This window comes from Manis pentadactyla, assembly GCF_030020395.1.
Source record: "Manis pentadactyla isolate mManPen7 chromosome 15 unlocalized genomic scaffold, mManPen7.hap1 SUPER_15_unloc_1, whole genome shotgun sequence".
NCBI lineage: Eukaryota > Metazoa > Chordata > Mammalia > Pholidota > Manidae > Manis > Manis pentadactyla.
This window is the reverse complement of record NW_026644588.1, coordinates 3,473,990-3,490,730: the sequence shown is the minus strand read 5'-3', so window position 1 is coordinate 3,490,730 and position 16,741 is coordinate 3,473,990. Positions and strand designations below refer to the sequence as shown.

The following is a 16,741-nucleotide window of genomic DNA, read 5'->3' as shown; positions in this document are numbered from 1 at the left end:
GAGGTATTGCCTCACACTCTCAGAATGGCTGGTACTCAACAGACAGGAGGGAACAAGTGCTGGAGAGGATGTGGAGAAAAGGCAACCCTTGTGCCCTGTTGGCCAGAGTGTACATTTGTGCAGCCACTGTGGAAAAAAGTATGGAGGTTCCTCAAAAAAAAAAAAGCACCGAACCAATATGTGATCCAGCAATTCCACTGCTGAGTACATATCCAAAGGAAATGAAAACAGAATCTCAAAGAGATATCTGCACTTTGTGTTCATTGCAGCATTATTGACAATAGCCAAGACATGGAAACAACCTAAGTGTCCATCCATGGATGAATAAATAAAGAATCCACAATGGGACGATATTCAGTCATGAGAAAGAAGGCAATTCTGACATTTGCTACAAGGATGGACCTTGGAGGCATTATCCTATGTGTAATAAATTAGAGGAAGACAAACACTGTGATGTCACTTATACATATATACATGTCACATGGAATCTAAGAGTCAAACTCATAGAAGCAGAGAGTAGAATGGTCGATACCAGGGACTGGGGTGGCGGACATGAGGAGACACTGGTCAATGGCGACTGTAGTTAACAATACTGTATTATATACTTGAAAATTGCTAAAAGAGTAGATCTTAAATATTCCCATTACACACACACTGGAAAGGTAATTGTGTAATGTGATGGTGACGTAGCTAACACCATGGTGGCCATCATTTTGCAATATATAAAGGACAGAAATCAACACTGTACACACCTTAGATTTACACACTTTATAACGGGTATATTCACTCCACTGAACCACCCCTCACGTTCAGCCTGGTGTGTCTGAAATCTAGTGAGTGTCTTGTACACAGCATATTGTTGGATCTTGTTTATTTTAATTCGTTTGGCCACTCTGTCTTTTGATAAACTGTTTACATGGAAAATGGCTACTGGCATGCAAAGACTTACTAGTGCCATTTTATTAGTTGCTTTTGGACTATTTTGTAGTTTCTTTCTTTCTTACTTAGATGAGAGAGAACAGATTCTTGGAATGTCCTGTACAAAGGCTTTTGATGGAGAAATTCCACAGGAAAAGAAAGCCACTTCTTCCTTTGTGCTTTTTCTAATTCTCCCTCGCTGAAGATAAAAATGAGGCCAGACATCCTAATTATGGTTCATGCTATATTTTCTCCAAAGAAATAGACAAAAGGCACAACTCAGGGCTTTTGAAAAAAAATGATATTTCCTTAGAGCCGGTTTACCAACACACCATCTGGCTGTCACTCCAAACATGAGTGTGCTCTTTCAAACAGATGTCATTTCTGGAGAGACTGTACCGCGTGACATCTCGTAAGAGAATGGCTCAAGGAGCCCCAAGAGTGTTTTACAGAATGATTTTTTATGTATCTGTTCCAAACTGGAGTTGCTATTAATCAGAAATACCATGTGATCCACAATTCCATCTCTGGGAATTTGCCTGAAGAAAACAAAATCACAAATTTGAAAGGATACATGCACCCCTATGTTTATTGCAACACTGTTTACAGTAGCCAAGATATGGAAGCAACCTAAGTGTCCATCGAGGGATGAATGCGTAAAGATGTGGTGCTTATACACAATGGAATATTACTCAGCCATAAAGAAGAGAGGAATTTTGCCATTTGTGATAACATGGATGGAACTAGAGAGTATTATGCTCAGTGAAATAAGCCAGGAGAAGAATGACAAATACCATGTGATTTCACTTATACATGGAATCTGTAAAACAAGAGAAACGACCAAACAAAACAGAGCAGACTTGTGGGGGTGGGTTAAATAGGTGAAGGGGCTAAGGTAGCACAAACTTCCAATTATAATATAAATTAGCCGTGGGGATGGGACAATCAAGGAGGGTGCGGAATCACCACAGTAATTGCAGAAGAGCTTCCACAGAGGCAGCCCAGAAGCTGTCCCGCACCCAGACCATGTGTATACCCCCGACATTGTCAGCACACAGGTCCCTGGCTTGTGCCCCAGGTTTTCCTCCAGAACCTCTTGGTACCATCAGACCAAGTCCAAGGTTCTAGATCCCTCAGGGGTGAGGGGCTGCCGCCTGTGTCTGACTCCTGCCTTCGCCTTGGGTCGTGTCCAAGCAGTGTCCGGCCTGGACCAGCAGCACCCCGAGGACCAGCAGGATGAAGGCGGCGATGCCCAACCGGATGAGGTTCCCCAGCGTGTAGTCCTGGGGGTGTGCGGCTAGAAATGGTGGACGGTGAGGTCACAGAGGCAGAGACACCCCAAATCACCCAGGACTCCTGCATGGCGGTCAAGGGCCCCTGCTTCCCGCTGATGGGATGTGACCCTCTGAGCCCAGACTCGTAACTGAGAATCCCTCCCACTCATCCCTCCTGAGCCTGACTTGTTTGTGATGGGATGATATTAGTTCCTCCTCAGAACAAAGTTCCTCGGGGGGACACAGGAGCGCTGGAGGAATCCCTTCTCGGATCTCCAATGGTTCTGGCCCCCGGGGGCCAGCGTCCCCAGCCCTCCCCCACCCAGGCCTCCATGGGCCAGTCACTCTGGGGTCAGGAAATAGCCAGGGCTGAGCCAACCTCCCTCACCTGTGACCTCCAGGGCCAGAGGGCCGCTGGGGAGTGACCACACGTAGGGGTAAGCCATGGGAGAGCTGTAGCATCGGTAGGTCCCGCCATGGGAGGTGGTGATGGGGTCCATGCGGAAGAGGGCCTGCCACCCCCCAGCAGAGGGCTGCGCAGCCACGTGTTGGGGCCCGTCAGCTCCTCCCTCCTTCAGCAGGTGGAAAGTGCCCCCTGTGAACCGTGACCTACACCTGAGGGACACCGTCCCTCCTGACGCCACCACAGGGCTTGGGTCAGCCAAGAGGGCGGGTGGGTCGTACACTCCTGAGGGAGAGAGCGGAGCCGGGTTAGAGGTGCGGAGGGCGAGGGGGGCAGGTCCCCTGGGGGAGGGGCCTCCATGGGGAGGGGTCTCCGGGGGAGGGTCTGGCACCTCCCCTCCCCTGTCACCACCAGGGCCAGGGGGTCACTCCACTCTGAACCGTTGCTCCTGCTGTGAAACGCACACTGGTACCGTCCTGCGCGGTGTGCGCTCATGGGCCCGACGGGGAAACTGGCCTTGTCCCTGAACTCATCCTGGACTATCGGGGTCCAGCGTCCGGGGTACTCTTTATACAGACTGTACGTGACAGCCTCCTGAGGCCCCTGACAGTGGATGGTCACAGGGCTGCCGTTGGTGACCACGGAGCCTGGGTCAGCCCAGATGGAGGGCTTGGGGAGGGTCCCTGGAAAGGAATCAGACCTGGAGTCCGGGGGAGCCCTTCCCCTGTCCCCGGCTGTCACTCCGAGGCCCCCCGGAGGGTCGCCGCGGGCCCAGAGCCCCTGTGCTCCCAGCTGCCCAGGGGCCGTGAAGTGGGAGGCCCGGGGAGGACTCACCCGCCTGCACGCGGTCCCTGGGGCCCCGACACAGCCCTGGAAGAGAGCCCCCCTCTGAGCGGCCCACCCGGAAGCTCAGCCTGGCTGGACCCCGAGCGCTGGGGTCCCTTCTGGGGCTGAGCGTGCTCTCCCCTCTTACCCCAGAGGTCCTGCCCCACTGAGCCCCCGAGCACCGCGGGGTCAGGCCCAGGCCTGGGAGGGCAGGGCAGCCCCATCCCTCCTCTGTCCCCCCATAGCTCACCGAGGCAGAGAAGGGCAGCGAGGGTCGTGGTCGAGGCGCTGCCCCCCATGTCCCCGAGGCCAGACAGACGGACACGGGGCGTGCTGACAAGGACAGCTCCCTGTGCCTCGTGTCGGGTTCCTCTCCAGGGGCCTCTCCGGAGGGAACAGCCCCCAGCGCCCGGCTCTGCTCCCTGAAGGACGGGGCCGAGGCCGCAGCAGGCTCTGGGACCCTTCAGAGCAGAGCTGTCTCCAGACCCCACAAGCTCCACCACCCGCAGAGGGCAGGGAGACCAGCCCGACTTCTGCTCCAGTGGTGACTCTGCCTTTTAGAGCCCGTGTGACCTTGAGCAAGTCACTTCCCCTCCTGAGGCTCCGTAAATGCAGCTGTGCTTCCTTCCTTCCACCATCCAGGCAATGAGCCAACGTCTATTGAGCAGTGACCCTGTCCTGGCATGCGATTCATTGGTGAAGGTGACCAGTCCCTTCCCCGGGCGCACGGGGCTGGTCGGTGACCACAGAGAACACACACGTGGGGACAGTGACGCTTTGGCTGCGTGGGTGGTGAGTGGCAGAGAAGGGAGAACAGGGGACAGAGGGACTCAATGGCAGGTGGACATCGAGCAGCCATAGACACGGGATTGTGGGGACCTTCTGGAGAAGGAGAGGCCAGGACAGGACGGGGGTCCGTCCGGGTGCGGTGAGGGGACGATGTTCTTGGCCAGCAGGGGTGTGACCTCCCCTGAGACACGTGAGTCTCAGAGGGTCTGCGCCCCTGCAGGGGTCCTCGGGTCTCATCCTTCAGGCAACAGGACTGGTGTCAGTCCAGGGGCGTGTGAGCAGGTGGCCGTGTGGGAAGGTCGCCACCCTGCAGGGTGCAGCGTGGGGGGTCCGCGCTCGTGAGGAACCGGTCGCCTCCGGCCTCCCCACCGCTCGTGAGGAGCCCTGCTCTCCGTGGCCGTGCGGGTCTCCCGGGCAGCCCCGCCACCGTCCCGAGACCGCGAGCACGTTCCCCGGCGAGCGGGAGGGGGCGGGAAGCGCCCCTGCAGCTGGGCCCCTGCAGCCGCCGCGGTCCAGGACGTCTGCAGGGAGCCTGCGTGCCCAGCCGGTCAGGAGGCGCTCGGGGAGACACACGTGTGCGTGCAACGCAGGGCGCGCGTGTGTCCGGGGAGGAGGCGGTCGGCTGGGGGGTGGGGGGGTGTCTGCGGGGAGAGTTCGGCCCCGCCTGGTCTCCCCGGACTGTCGGGCGGAGCCCGGGGGCGTCAGGGGAGGAAGGCGGGGGCCTGCGGAGGGGTCTGTGCGGGGCGGGGGCCCTGACAGGCGAGCCCGGGGTGGCGGGGAGGCTGCCCCGAGCCCCGTGGGGGCCGTCGGGGTCCTGGAGGAGGGGCCGCTGGGTTTGTGTGGGTGGGCGAGACGGGAGAGCACGGGCCCCCCAGTCCCTGCCCTTCCCGGGCCGTCACAGGACGGGCGCCCCCGGGCAAGGGGGCTCGGAGAGGTGTTCACGCCCTGTTCTGACTCGCCGGGGGGCCGCCCCTGCCTCCCGGCCTGGGTTTGTGCTTCTGTTCCTCCGGGCACTTCCTCTGACTTGCCTGTTTCCACAACAGCCGCAGCTGTCCCCACAGCTGTCCACGCGGCCTCCGCGTGCCCTGCGCCTCCTCACCACCTCTGTCCCTCCGAGGCCTGGACCACAGAAGGAGCTAGAGACAGTGCTGCTCAGAGGAAGCCCTTACTGACCGTCTACTTTGGGCAAGTAACATGCCCTCGCTCAGTTTTGCCCTTGTAGGAGAATGTTAAAAGCCTCACTGTTACGGGCCTCACTGGACTGTCATGAGCGTCAGTAGTTTCCTGAGACATGGAAAGGTCTCAGGCTGGAGAAATCTCTGTGATCAGATTAGACACGTGGTACAGGAGCCCTTTGGGTAAGAAGGGCTACCTGGAAGTCCTACACCTGTCGTCCCTGCCAACAAGGGACGTCAGAAGCCATACCATCTCCTTGGCTGAATGGCGAATGAGCATGGGTAAAGGATGCAGGAAGGACCCCGGGTACAGGATGCAGGAAGGACCACGGGTACAGGATGCAGGAAGGACCACGGGTAAAAGATGCAGGAAGGGCCCCGGGTACAGGATGCAGGAAGGACCACGGGTACAGGATGCAGGAAGGGCCCCGGGTACAGGATGCAGGAAGGACCATGGGTAAAAGATGCAGGAAGGGCCCCGGGTGCAGGATGCATGAAGGACCTCAGGTACAGGATGCTCATCCTGGATTCCACCTCCACCAAGCTCAAGAGTCAAGGGGCCACCAGTGGGATCGTCTCCAAGCCCTCTGGCTCTTGGCATTCTGACCTTGGGAGAGTCCCTCCTTGGATAAACTCGGTAGGAACGCCGTGCAACTCCTTAAGGTGTAAGGGATCCATAGGGAGGCATGACATTTTTACTTGATTTTCATTTGATTGATGTGAGTTCACACAACACTGACCATGTTCAAGTATAGAATTCCCTGAAATTCAGTCAATTCACAAAGTTGCCACCACCTGTAACTAGTCCTAAGAGACTTACTCCCCCAAACCAACACGAGGCAGTCAGCCTCCATTCCCTCCTCCAGCTCAGCCTCTGGCAAACACAAGTCTGGTTTCTCCTCAGTGGGTTTCCTTCTTCTGTCTGTTCCACGTCACGGAATCCTACAACATGTGACCGCTTGGGCCTGACTCCTTTCCGCTGGCTTATTCACTCATATGTTTTTGTCCTACATCCCCATGGTAGCAGGTATCAGCACTTCTTTCCTTTTAAGGCTGAATACAATTCCAAGGTTATGGAGACGTCCATCAGCCGGTGGACCCTGGGTTGTTGACACCTTCTGTCTGTTGTGAAGCGTGCTTCTATGAACATGCGTGCACAAGTGTTTGTGGGAATACCTGTATTCAGTTCTTTCTGTTTTCTATTCACTGCAGTCAGAACACTTACGTGCGACTATGCTCTTTACAAATTTTACCAGCACAGCACTCTCTTGTTAACTGGAGGCGCACCGTTGAACGGCAGATCTCTAGAACACAGGTTCATCTGGAATAGCTGAAACGAAGACCTGGAGATGGAATTTCTAGGTCATGGTGGCCACTCTAGTTTAACATTTAAAGGAACTGTCAAAATGCTTGACCCACTTCACAGTCCCTACAGCAGTGTATGTTCGTTCCAGTTTCTCCAAATCCTGGCCATACTTTTGTTTTCACACTGAGGCCAAACAAAGAGTGAGAAGGGGTAGCTCCAGTTGCTTTATTAGCATTTCCCTAAAGGCTCCTGACTGGAGCATTTTTCCTTAGGCTGTCTATTTGTAGATCCTCTTTCCAGAAATGTCTATTCAAGACATTTGACCATTTTTAAAGTGGGTTGTTTGTCTTCTGTGTTGCCATAGAGGTGTTCTTTATAACTTTGCATTCTTGACCCTTACTAGATACATGACTTGCAAATATTTTTTTCCAGTTCTGTAGGTTGTCTCTTTACTCTCTTGATGGTGTCCTTTGATGAACATTAATTTTAAAGTCTGATAAAGCTTGATTTATTTATTTTGTATGTTGTTCTTTGTTCTTTTGGTGTCATATATAAGGAACGATTGACAAGTCCAGGGTCTTGAAGATTTACTCCGTGTTTTCCTCCAAGATGCTTAGAATGTTAGCTCTTACACTGACCTATTTGGGGCCAGTGTTTTTCTATGGTATATGCAAGGGTTCAACTTCATTCTTTTGCACCCGGATATCCATTTTTCCTAACACCACTTGTTGATAAGACAACTCATTCCCCGTGGTGTGTCTTGGCACCCTTGTTGAAAATTGATCTGTCTCCCAGAATCTGCCGTCTTCCCCTCCCTGCCTCCCAACCCGGTCCTGCCCAAGTGTTGCTGAGCAGCTGGCAGGACCCTCCCTCCCAGCATCATCCTGGTCCCTACCTCACCCCATCTCTGCAATTACATGGGAGGCGGCTGTGTACAGGGGGTGCCGGCCCCTGGGGTCATGGTTCTCTCCATGCCGTTCCCAGATGGAAACAAACTGGAGGCTTGACCCTGAAGGGCAGACGCAGGATCCCTTAGCCGTGGTGTGTCATGTAAAGTAGAGATGACATTTGGTTGTGAACAGTTTCCAGGAGAAGGAAACCCCCAGTGACAGATCTTGGTAATTGATACCCCAGAAATAGTAGTTTGTTTCCTTACAAACCTTCTTTCTGGAGAAGAGAAGAAAGTGGGTCCCTGAATGGAGACCCACTCATCCAGGGCTGTCCCTGCCCTGAGACCCCAGATTTGCTGGCCTTATTTCCATGGCAATGAGCATTGGACCATCCATGTGTAGAGAAAGAGGGTCGCCCTAATCCAGCATGCTTTAGGCCAATTACTTCATGAGCTGAGATTATGTTTACAAAGGAGGAGATGCCCCCACCTAAGGGTTATGTGGTGAAACTCAGTGTCGGGCTGTGTGCAGGCCCTGCACACAGGAGGCACTTGGAAAATGCTGGTCTGCCCTGCAGTGTGCGAGAGCCACGTTTCCCAGGGCTCCCTGCACAGCCGCCTCGTGGGTGCTGAGCAGAGCGATCCCCCCGGGCTCCCGCTCGGTCAGGGCTCTGCTGTTCTCGTGGTCCAAGAAAAAGACCAGACATCCTGAGTGTAGCTCTGTTGTGGATCCGACTCCAAGGTGTGGCCTAAAACCACCACCTGATGGGCTTGAACCCAGGCTCTGAAAGCCCCCCCGGAGCCCGTATTGGTGGCTCAAGCCCAGTTTAGATACTCAGGCCGTGGGCTCTGGAACTCACTTTAAATTCTTAACTGCATTTCATCTGGTTGTGGGCAAGGTGTTTTGTTCAGACGCCTGGTTTCTCCCCTGGAGAGGGGCTCCTTGTCTGATTAGACTTTTGAGAGGCTCATTAGGCAGGTGGGGATTCTGTTTTGAGAAAATCCCAGTGCCAACCTGTGAAGTATTTGCTGTAACAGATCAACAGCCACATTGTTGAAATTAGTGTCTGGTGGAGGGTGTGGCCTCTGCCACCTGCTTCAACCCCTCCTCACTAACTGTCTGCAAAGCGGAGACAGTCACAGAACAGGAATCTCTAATCGACCAGTAATGGCAAGTGGACTTCTGAGTCATCCGGTGCAAGTGAGGAACACACTGCCAGTCTTCTAGAAGATTTTGTGGTCTCCATCCCAAACATCCACTGGTAACGGCCACCATGGATTTCAAGGAATTCTTTCTTTCCTTTATTTCTAGGGTTTATCCCAGGTATAAATTCCTAAGTAATACATGATGTCTCCTTTTTAACTTGAGGTGACTGGAATAATCCTAAACACGTAGTTTTTATGATCTTTCATTCCCTATCATATTTGAAGATGGATATACATGACCATTTGGAAGTTCAGTTTGGGAATTTTCACTGATGTATAATATACAAATTTTTACACAAAACACCAAATTTTCTCTTTCCTTCTTGGTGCATGTGATCTTAAAATGGTTTTGGCTAATATGAATAACTCTATTGTCAGTATTCTTATGAATAGGTCCCGGTGCACATGCACACATTTCCTCTAAAGTATATACTTATGATCATCGCTGGGTATCTCTTACTTTACTGGGTAAGTCAGTCTTCTCTCTAAATTGATTCATGTAATTAGCACTCCTACAGGGAGCCTATTGGAATTCTGTGTGTCCACTACTCTCTCCCACGATTGATATTCAGGGAAACTGTGCCACACCACTGAGTAGGGATGAGACCCACACATCAAATGCAAGGAAACTCCAGCACAGGCTGGGGCTCTCAGGGTGCAAGAAGAGGGGTCCCCCTCTGGCTTTAGGGGTTGGGAAAGTCAATTCTGTGCATTGCTTCCCGACTGCACCAGGGCCTCACGTGGGTCCTTAAACTTGGCCGTGAAGGGAGCATATACACCAGAGAAACGGGCAAATGCCGTGAGTCAGCGTTTTTAACAGCAGGTCAGTCCAGCTCTCCCTTCAAAGGATGTCTTGGCTCCAGGAGGATATTTCTGAGCAGACTGCACAGCGGCATCTGATGACAAGTGGAAGGCTTGCGGGGCCCGGAGAGGGTGTTAGGGCATCACTTGGATTTATCTTTATCAGGCTGGATTGTCGTTATTATTGTTGTGACAATTTATTAAAAGAGATTGCGTGCTCTGCAGTGGAGAGATGGAGATTCTTTGGTGTCCTTCAAGGTATGTATTAACTAGCAATAAATAACAATTTATTACACAAACACGTACCAGAGCAGATGTGTCTGGCGGTGGGGACCCAACCAGCATGCAGGGCATAAGCAGATTTCACAGAAGTGGGGAGAGACAGGAGCCAGTCAAGACCCGCAGCTGTGGCCGGGAGGGAACATCCTGCAGCTTACTGGCAGAGGAGTCCAGGCATCGTCGCTGCACGTGAGCACCGCCTCCTCCGCCCCACCGTGGCCTGCACACGGCTCGCACAGCCTGCGCCCCAGACGCTTCTCCAGAACCCCCGGGGCAGCCAAGGTCACTTCCCAGGCTCTGCCCCCGGGATCCTTGGCTTGTTCCCCTGCGTGGGCCTCCTGGCTGCACCTTGGTGGTTTGCAGGGCCGTGTCGAGCCTGGAACAGCAGCACCCCGAGGACCACCAGGACCACACCAGCCACGCCCATCCGGACGAGATTCCCCACCGTGTAATCCTGGGGGTGGGGGGCTGGGAATTGTGGGCAAAGAGGTCACAGAGGTCAGCACCGACCGCAATCACCCCAGGATCCTGGATGTATACCCTGGACACCCACATTCCCCTGACAGGATAGGACCCTCGGCCCGGCCCCATGGCTGAGAATTGCTCCTGTTCACCTTTCTTGGGGACCGACTGGTTCTGGGATGGGCTGATGGGGTCAGCTGCCCCTGAGGACAGTAAAAAGCGGGGCTGGATGAGGAGTTGAGGAGCCTGGGCTCCGTGGCCTTCCAACCCCCCCGTTTCTTGCGAGATGCCCGTCAAGCCGCCTGACCAGCCCTCCCTCTGCTGCAGGAGGACCCCCTCTGCTCCCATTGGATGCTTTCAGTCTCCCTGTCTTTCCAATTCATGCTTTGCTTCTGAGTCTGTTTGGAGCAGATGTGGCCCCGAGAGCTCAGGCCTCAGGGGAAAAACGGTCTCATACAGAAATAACTGAGCTCTTGTCCTGTTTATCCTTGGGTCGGGCACCATGTGAGCTCTCTCTTCTGGATGTGAGAACTTCCCTTCACTCAGCGGCTGGGGACCCAGATCCTAGGCTGAGGGGCTGGCCTCGGGGTCGCCTGAGTGCAGGAGCACAGAGGGTTAGGCTCTGCCCCGGGTCCCCCGCGGCACCCCCACCCCGTTTCCTCCCTTTCAGGGCTGCATTTTAATCACCACCTGGAGTTGCCCATCTACTTATTCTGTCATTAAATCACACTTTACAGAGTCAGGCCTACTTGCAGGGGACACACAGAGACAAAGATGCATTTTCTGAAGGGTGGTGTTAATTCAGAGGGACGTGCAAAGTGAATTTCTGCTTTGTGAGTGTGGTCCTGTGTGCGTCAACCAAGGCAGGCCTGTTGTGAGCAGTGCCACAGACACAGTCACACTTGACATGACATTTAAGCTGATTCCTGAATCAGACACGGACACGGTGCCCTAGAGGGCCACATGAAGACCCAGACAAGGCACATCACAGGCTACAGGAAGAGCAGGTCCCCAGACGGGTCTAAGCATGTTCTTGGGGAAGGAGTGAAGTCATGTCTGTGGGGTGGAGGGAGGGTGCAGAGGAGAGACGGGCGCAGGGTGCTGGGCGCTTGGGGCACGTGAGTCAGGCGGGGGCGCAGGTCAGAGGAGGGAGCCCACCCTCCTCCTCCTCCGCCTCACCTCTTTCTCGCTCCACGAAACTTTGGAAACTGCTGCACATATTCAAGGAGAGAAGACTAATCACTTGTCTTACACCTTAAAAGACTATCTACCTTTCCCATACATAATGTCCAGAAAGAGGAGGGTGCAGTTCTCGTCTTCAAATCGTTAAGGAACAGAGAAAATCAGAGCTGTTGTAAAACTGGGTGGGCACAAAAAAATAGGGAATCCTTCAAACCCACTGTACTGTTTGGACATGAAGAAACAAATTATAAGTCAGTCTTCTTACAGATCTCCACATGAAGCACTGAAATAGGCTTATACTTTTCAGAAGCTATGAATGAGTGACAGACATAACCTTGTAGGATTAGCATCCTAGTATTTGATACCAAAAGACTTTTAAATATATCTCACCACGATTATAAATCAGAGAAAATGTAATTGTTCAGGAGACATACAATTGTCTGGAAAAGAAATTCACAATTTAGTTTTCCAAAAAGTTTTTCCCTAAGGAAACCCTGCCGAAACAGAGAAATGAAGAGAAATGGTAAGTCCATCGTGCTGTTGCAGAAAACAGAGATTTTTCAGTGTGTTTGCCACAGGGTGACTGGGGCTAACCATGGGATGTTTCCTTAAAATGACACTGTTACATTTAGCATTTTACATTGTCGTCATTATCAAGAGGTATTTGATGTCAGTGAATTTGGTGCACAATGACGAGTGAAATTTCAGTTTCCTTGGGGTTGGTATAAGTGTTATCAGTAAATCAGTGATCAATTGGAAAGTGACTGATTTCCGAGGGGTCTGGGCAGATGGCAGACAGGAGGCCACTGTGACAGCCCCCTCCCAGCACACACGCAGGCAGCAACCACACATCACGAAACTCACTCAGAAAACGACCTGAGGCCCCGCAGAACGGACCTTCCCCAGCTGATGCCGCAGAGGAGGCCACACTGACAGTGTAAAAGGGGCAGAGCTGCTTGGGCTCCAAGCCCAGTCCAGCCCAGTAGCTGGAGGGAGCGAGGCACAGAGGGGAGGAGGGATCAAGCCCAGGAAACGCTTTGCCTGGCCCTTGAGAGCCGCCCTGGGAAGATGAGCTCCTACAACACCAGGCTTCAGCCCGCGGGCTTCCCTGCGCCCCAGCCTTCCCCTGTGCAGGCACCTCTACAAGCGACTCCCACCCGGCACACCCGGGGACCAGCCCCACCCTGACGGAGCCCCCAGAGCGTCCCCAGCCCCGAGGAGGGGAGGAGGTGGCCCCACTCACCAGCACACCTGTAGGAGATCCAACCAGGCCCCCCGGGCACCTGGCCAGGAAGAAGCCCTCCTCAAAGTGCAGCTGCAGTGGTCGGGCCGCCAGTGCCGCCAGCCGGGCAGAGAGGCGGGCTCCCCACAGCCCACTCGCAGAGTCAGGGCTCAGACACACGGGAGGGTGGAAAGAGCCTGGCAGGGGACGCCCCTGGGGCACCTGGTCCTCATGGCAGGGATATTGCCCTTCTGGGCAACACAGGATGCCTATCACATCAGACCACTGCTTTGAAGACCGGGAGACACTGCCCACCTCCCTGATACATGGAAACACATGCAGAGAGCCAGACAGCGTGAGGAGGCAGAGGAACCCGGGCCAAGTGAGAGGAGAAGAAAATGCTAGAAGAATTGCTAAATGAGGTGGAGATAAGCGATCTACCCGATAATAAGCTCAAAGTGCTGGTCACAAAGGTGGGGAGAGGAGTGAATGAGCTCAGACAAGACTTCAGGGAAGAGATAGAAATGTAAAAGTGAGCCGCTCAGAGCTCAAGAACACAACTGAAATGAACAGCACAGAGGAGGGACCCCGCAGCAGGTCTGAAGGTGCAGAAGATCGGGGCAGTGATTGGGGACACGGGGCAGTGGGAGGCACCCAGGCAGGAGAGCAAATGGACAGAAGAATTCAAAAACCTGAGGGGCACGTAAGGACCACCCATGGGCCACAGCAAGGACCCTGACTCCGGCATTATGGGCGTCCCAGGAGGGTAAGAGGAGAGAAGGGCGGGGGACGTATTTGATGAAATTATAGCTGAAACTCCCCCACCTGGGGAAAGAAACAGGCGTCCAGGTCCAGGAGGCACAGAGAGCCCCGAACAAGATGAAGCCAAGGATCCTCACCAGGACACAAGAAAACTAAAAAGGCAAAGATTAAAGATGGAAAAGCACCTTCAAAGCACCAATAGGAGAGGAGACAGTTCTGGGCCAGGGGAGCCCCATAAGGCCGTCAGCTGATTATGAGCAGACTCAGCAGGCCAGGGCGGAGGGGCTTGACACACTCACAGGACTAGAAGGACAAAACCGACAGCCAGGAATCCCCTGCCTGGAAGGTCATCGTTCGGATTGGAAGGTGAGAGAGAGTCTCCCAGACAGGCAACAGTCAGAGGGGTTCACCACCGCTACACTGGCCTTACAGAGATGTTAAATGGACTGCTTTATGGGAGGGGAGGGGAAGAGGCCATAAGGAGACCTAGGAAAATCAGTAAAGGGAAAAAATCACTGGTGGAAACACTACAGAAAGGTCACAGATCCATCAGTTACCAGCTAGGATGAAGTTCTAAGGAAAAAGTAGTAAAATAACTTCCATACAGTAGGCAAGGGATATACAAAATAAAAAGATGTAAGTCATGGCATCATATAGATAAAGAGGGGGATGAATAATATTAGGGTACTGCTTGCAGAATGTGTTCAAACGTAACGAACCTCAACCTAATATAGACGATGCTGTGTATGATACATAAAATATGTAAGATGCAATATATGACACACTATAAATGGCCATGCCACCCCACAATCTACACACACAGTGCAATCCCTATCCAGATGCCAACGGCATTGAACACGGAGCTGGGGCACATAGTCCCCACCATGCGTGCAGCCACAGAGCACCCTGGGGGCAGAGCAATCCCGAGGAGGCAGAGCAGAGCTGGAGGGACCACGCTCCCTGTCGCAAACTCTACGAAAGGCCTGTGATAATGAAAACACTGTGTGTGGGACTGACCCCAGATATGTAGAATCAAAGCACAAGACTAATAAGCTAACAAATAAAAGCCCTAAACAGACTTAGACGTACAGAGAACGATCGGGGGGTGGCCAGAGGGGAGGAGGGTGTGGGGACTGGCGAAATACGTGCAGGGGATAAAGAGGGAGAACCTTCTAGTCATGAAATATGTCACGGGGATGAAAGGTACAGGATGGGGAACACGGTCAGTAATCCGGGAATCATTGCGTGTGGTGACGGATAGCAAGTGAGCGTTTATAATGCACATGAATGTCAAATCCCCACGCCGTAAACCTGTAACCACTATAATATCACATTAACTACTCTTCGAGTTTTCTTAAATGGAAAAGCCCAACTGATTTCTTATGAAGGTAAAATACAAAGGAATGTTATATCAAATAAAAATGTAAAATAAATAAAGCGAGGTAAATGAAAATAAAATTAAGTAAAAACCATAAAGAAATCACACAAGTAGCGAGGTTACCTGGAGAGCCACCCCTGCCCTCTTCGGTCTCAGGGGAGCCCTGAGCTGGGAGGCCCAGGGGTGCAGAGAGAGCCCTGCACGGAGGGACCCACGGCTGCTTCTCTGTAGGATGGTATCAGGTCGGGCTGCCCACCCAGGGCCTCCCCTTCTGATCTGGACCCTAAGGGGTGAGCAGGGCCCCCTGACTTCCCACTGTGTCTGTTCACGACCTCCTGGGTCACCCCCACCTCCCTCCACCTGTCCCCACCCCATCTGTGCTGACACTCTGGGATCGGGGCCCAGAGGGACGCCTCTCTTCCATCCCTCCTGGGCTAGGCTTCCTCTGAGGACCCCCTGCACCCCTCGTTCATTCCAGTTCCCAGGCCTTCCTGAGGATTGGGACCGGAGCTGACCGAGCTCAGACAGGACAGATCAGGGGTCCTCACCTGAGACCCGGAGCTCCAGGGGGTCACTGGGGTGTGACAGCAGGTAGGGGGCGCTGCTGTTTGAGCTGTAGCACCTGTAGGTGCCCCCGTGGGCTGAGGTCACAGGGCTCATGGGGAATTCGGCCTGGCTCTGCTGTGCCCCGTTCTTTGATCTGAGACGCAGGGGGGGCTGGGCTGCCCCCTCCTTGGACAGAAGGAAAGTGTCCCTTGGGCTCCCCGACTGGCACAGCAGGGTCACCTTCTCCCCTGAGGCCACCGTGGGGCCCGGCTGCACCGAGAGGGAGGGTCTGTCCGGGAGCTGTCCTAGGGAGAGGAAGGTGGGTGAGGGGTGCTGCCACCCTGTTCTGACGGAGCCACCAGCCTTCCTGCCTCCCTCCCTCCCTGGGTTACTCACACCCTCATATCTGGACATCACCACCAGGGCCCCCGGCAGGCCCTGTGCAGAGTCTGGGCCCCCGACTGACCTGCCGGCTCCTCACCTGCCACCAGGACGTCCAGGGGGTCGCTGGGGGCCGACCACTCGGAGGGGAGGCTGTGTCCCCCGTAGCACCTGTACCGGCCCCCGTGTGAGGGTCTCACAGGGCCCAGGGGAATGTGGGCTTGGGGCTGCCGCACAAGGCTCTCAGGGAGGCCTCGTCCCCCATCCTGGGTCAGAGCGAACCTGTCATGGCCGACGTCAGAGTGACACCGGAGGGTCAGGTTCTGCCCAGGGGTCACGACAGGGCCCTGCTGGCTCAGGAGGAAGGGCTTCCCGGACACACCTGGGGAAAGACCAGCGGGCATGGCGGGGGATGCTCCCCAAGCCACATCCTGTCACTACCCGGGTCTCACTGACTCCCACCCCCTGTGTCTCTGGCCCAGGAGCTCTGAGCTCCCCTCAGCCCACCCCCTGCTCTGGGCTCCCCTGGGAGCAGAACCCCCTAACCTGTCTGGTGCCTCCAAACCCAGAGGGAGCAGGGCTGGTCCTCACCTGAGACCAGGAGGTCCAGGGGGTCACTGGGCTCCGACCACACCTGGGGGCTCTTCCTCAAATACCCGTAGCATCTGAACGTCCACCTGCGGCTGCGGGTCACGGGGCCCACAGGGAACAGGGACTGGGGCTGCCCACTAGGGAGTCGCTGTGCATCCAGGGTCCTGGAGGGCTTGTGTTCTCCATCCTCCATCAGAACGAACTGTTTGAGTCCCTGCCATGAGTGACACTGAAGGGTGACGTTCCCTCCTGCGGTCACTACAGGGCTGGGCAGGGCTGAGAGGCTGGGTTTGCTGTAGGCTCCTAGGAGAGGGGAGGCGGCAGCGATAAATGGGGCTCACGTCCCCACATA

At 54.3% G+C, this 16,741-nt stretch overlaps 1 protein-coding gene across 13 annotated transcripts in view; it reads right to left on the bottom strand.

Annotated features, from left to right (window-relative positions):
• Window positions 1-16,741, bottom strand: part of LOC118910261 (leukocyte immunoglobulin-like receptor subfamily A member 6) — a 91,030-nt gene that overhangs the window by 73,449 nt on the left and 840 nt on the right. For 6 of the 13 annotated variants that reach the window (XM_057496628.1, XM_057496631.1, XM_057496629.1 and 3 more), the window contains exons 4-6: window positions 16,390-16,692; window positions 15,899-16,180; window positions 15,420-15,722 (exon numbers count right to left, since the gene is read on the bottom strand). In XM_057496628.1, coding sequence (XP_057352611.1) covers window positions 15,420-15,722; window positions 15,899-16,180; window positions 16,390-16,692 — 888 coding nt within the window. Of the gene's footprint in view, window positions 1-1,163; window positions 2,216-2,571; window positions 2,881-8,615; window positions 10,921-11,468; window positions 11,688-15,419; window positions 15,723-15,898; window positions 16,181-16,389; window positions 16,693-16,741 lie in introns of those variants that run through there. The other 7 variants (XM_057496637.1, XM_057496642.1, XM_057496641.1 and 4 more) reach the window with 7 other exon arrangements.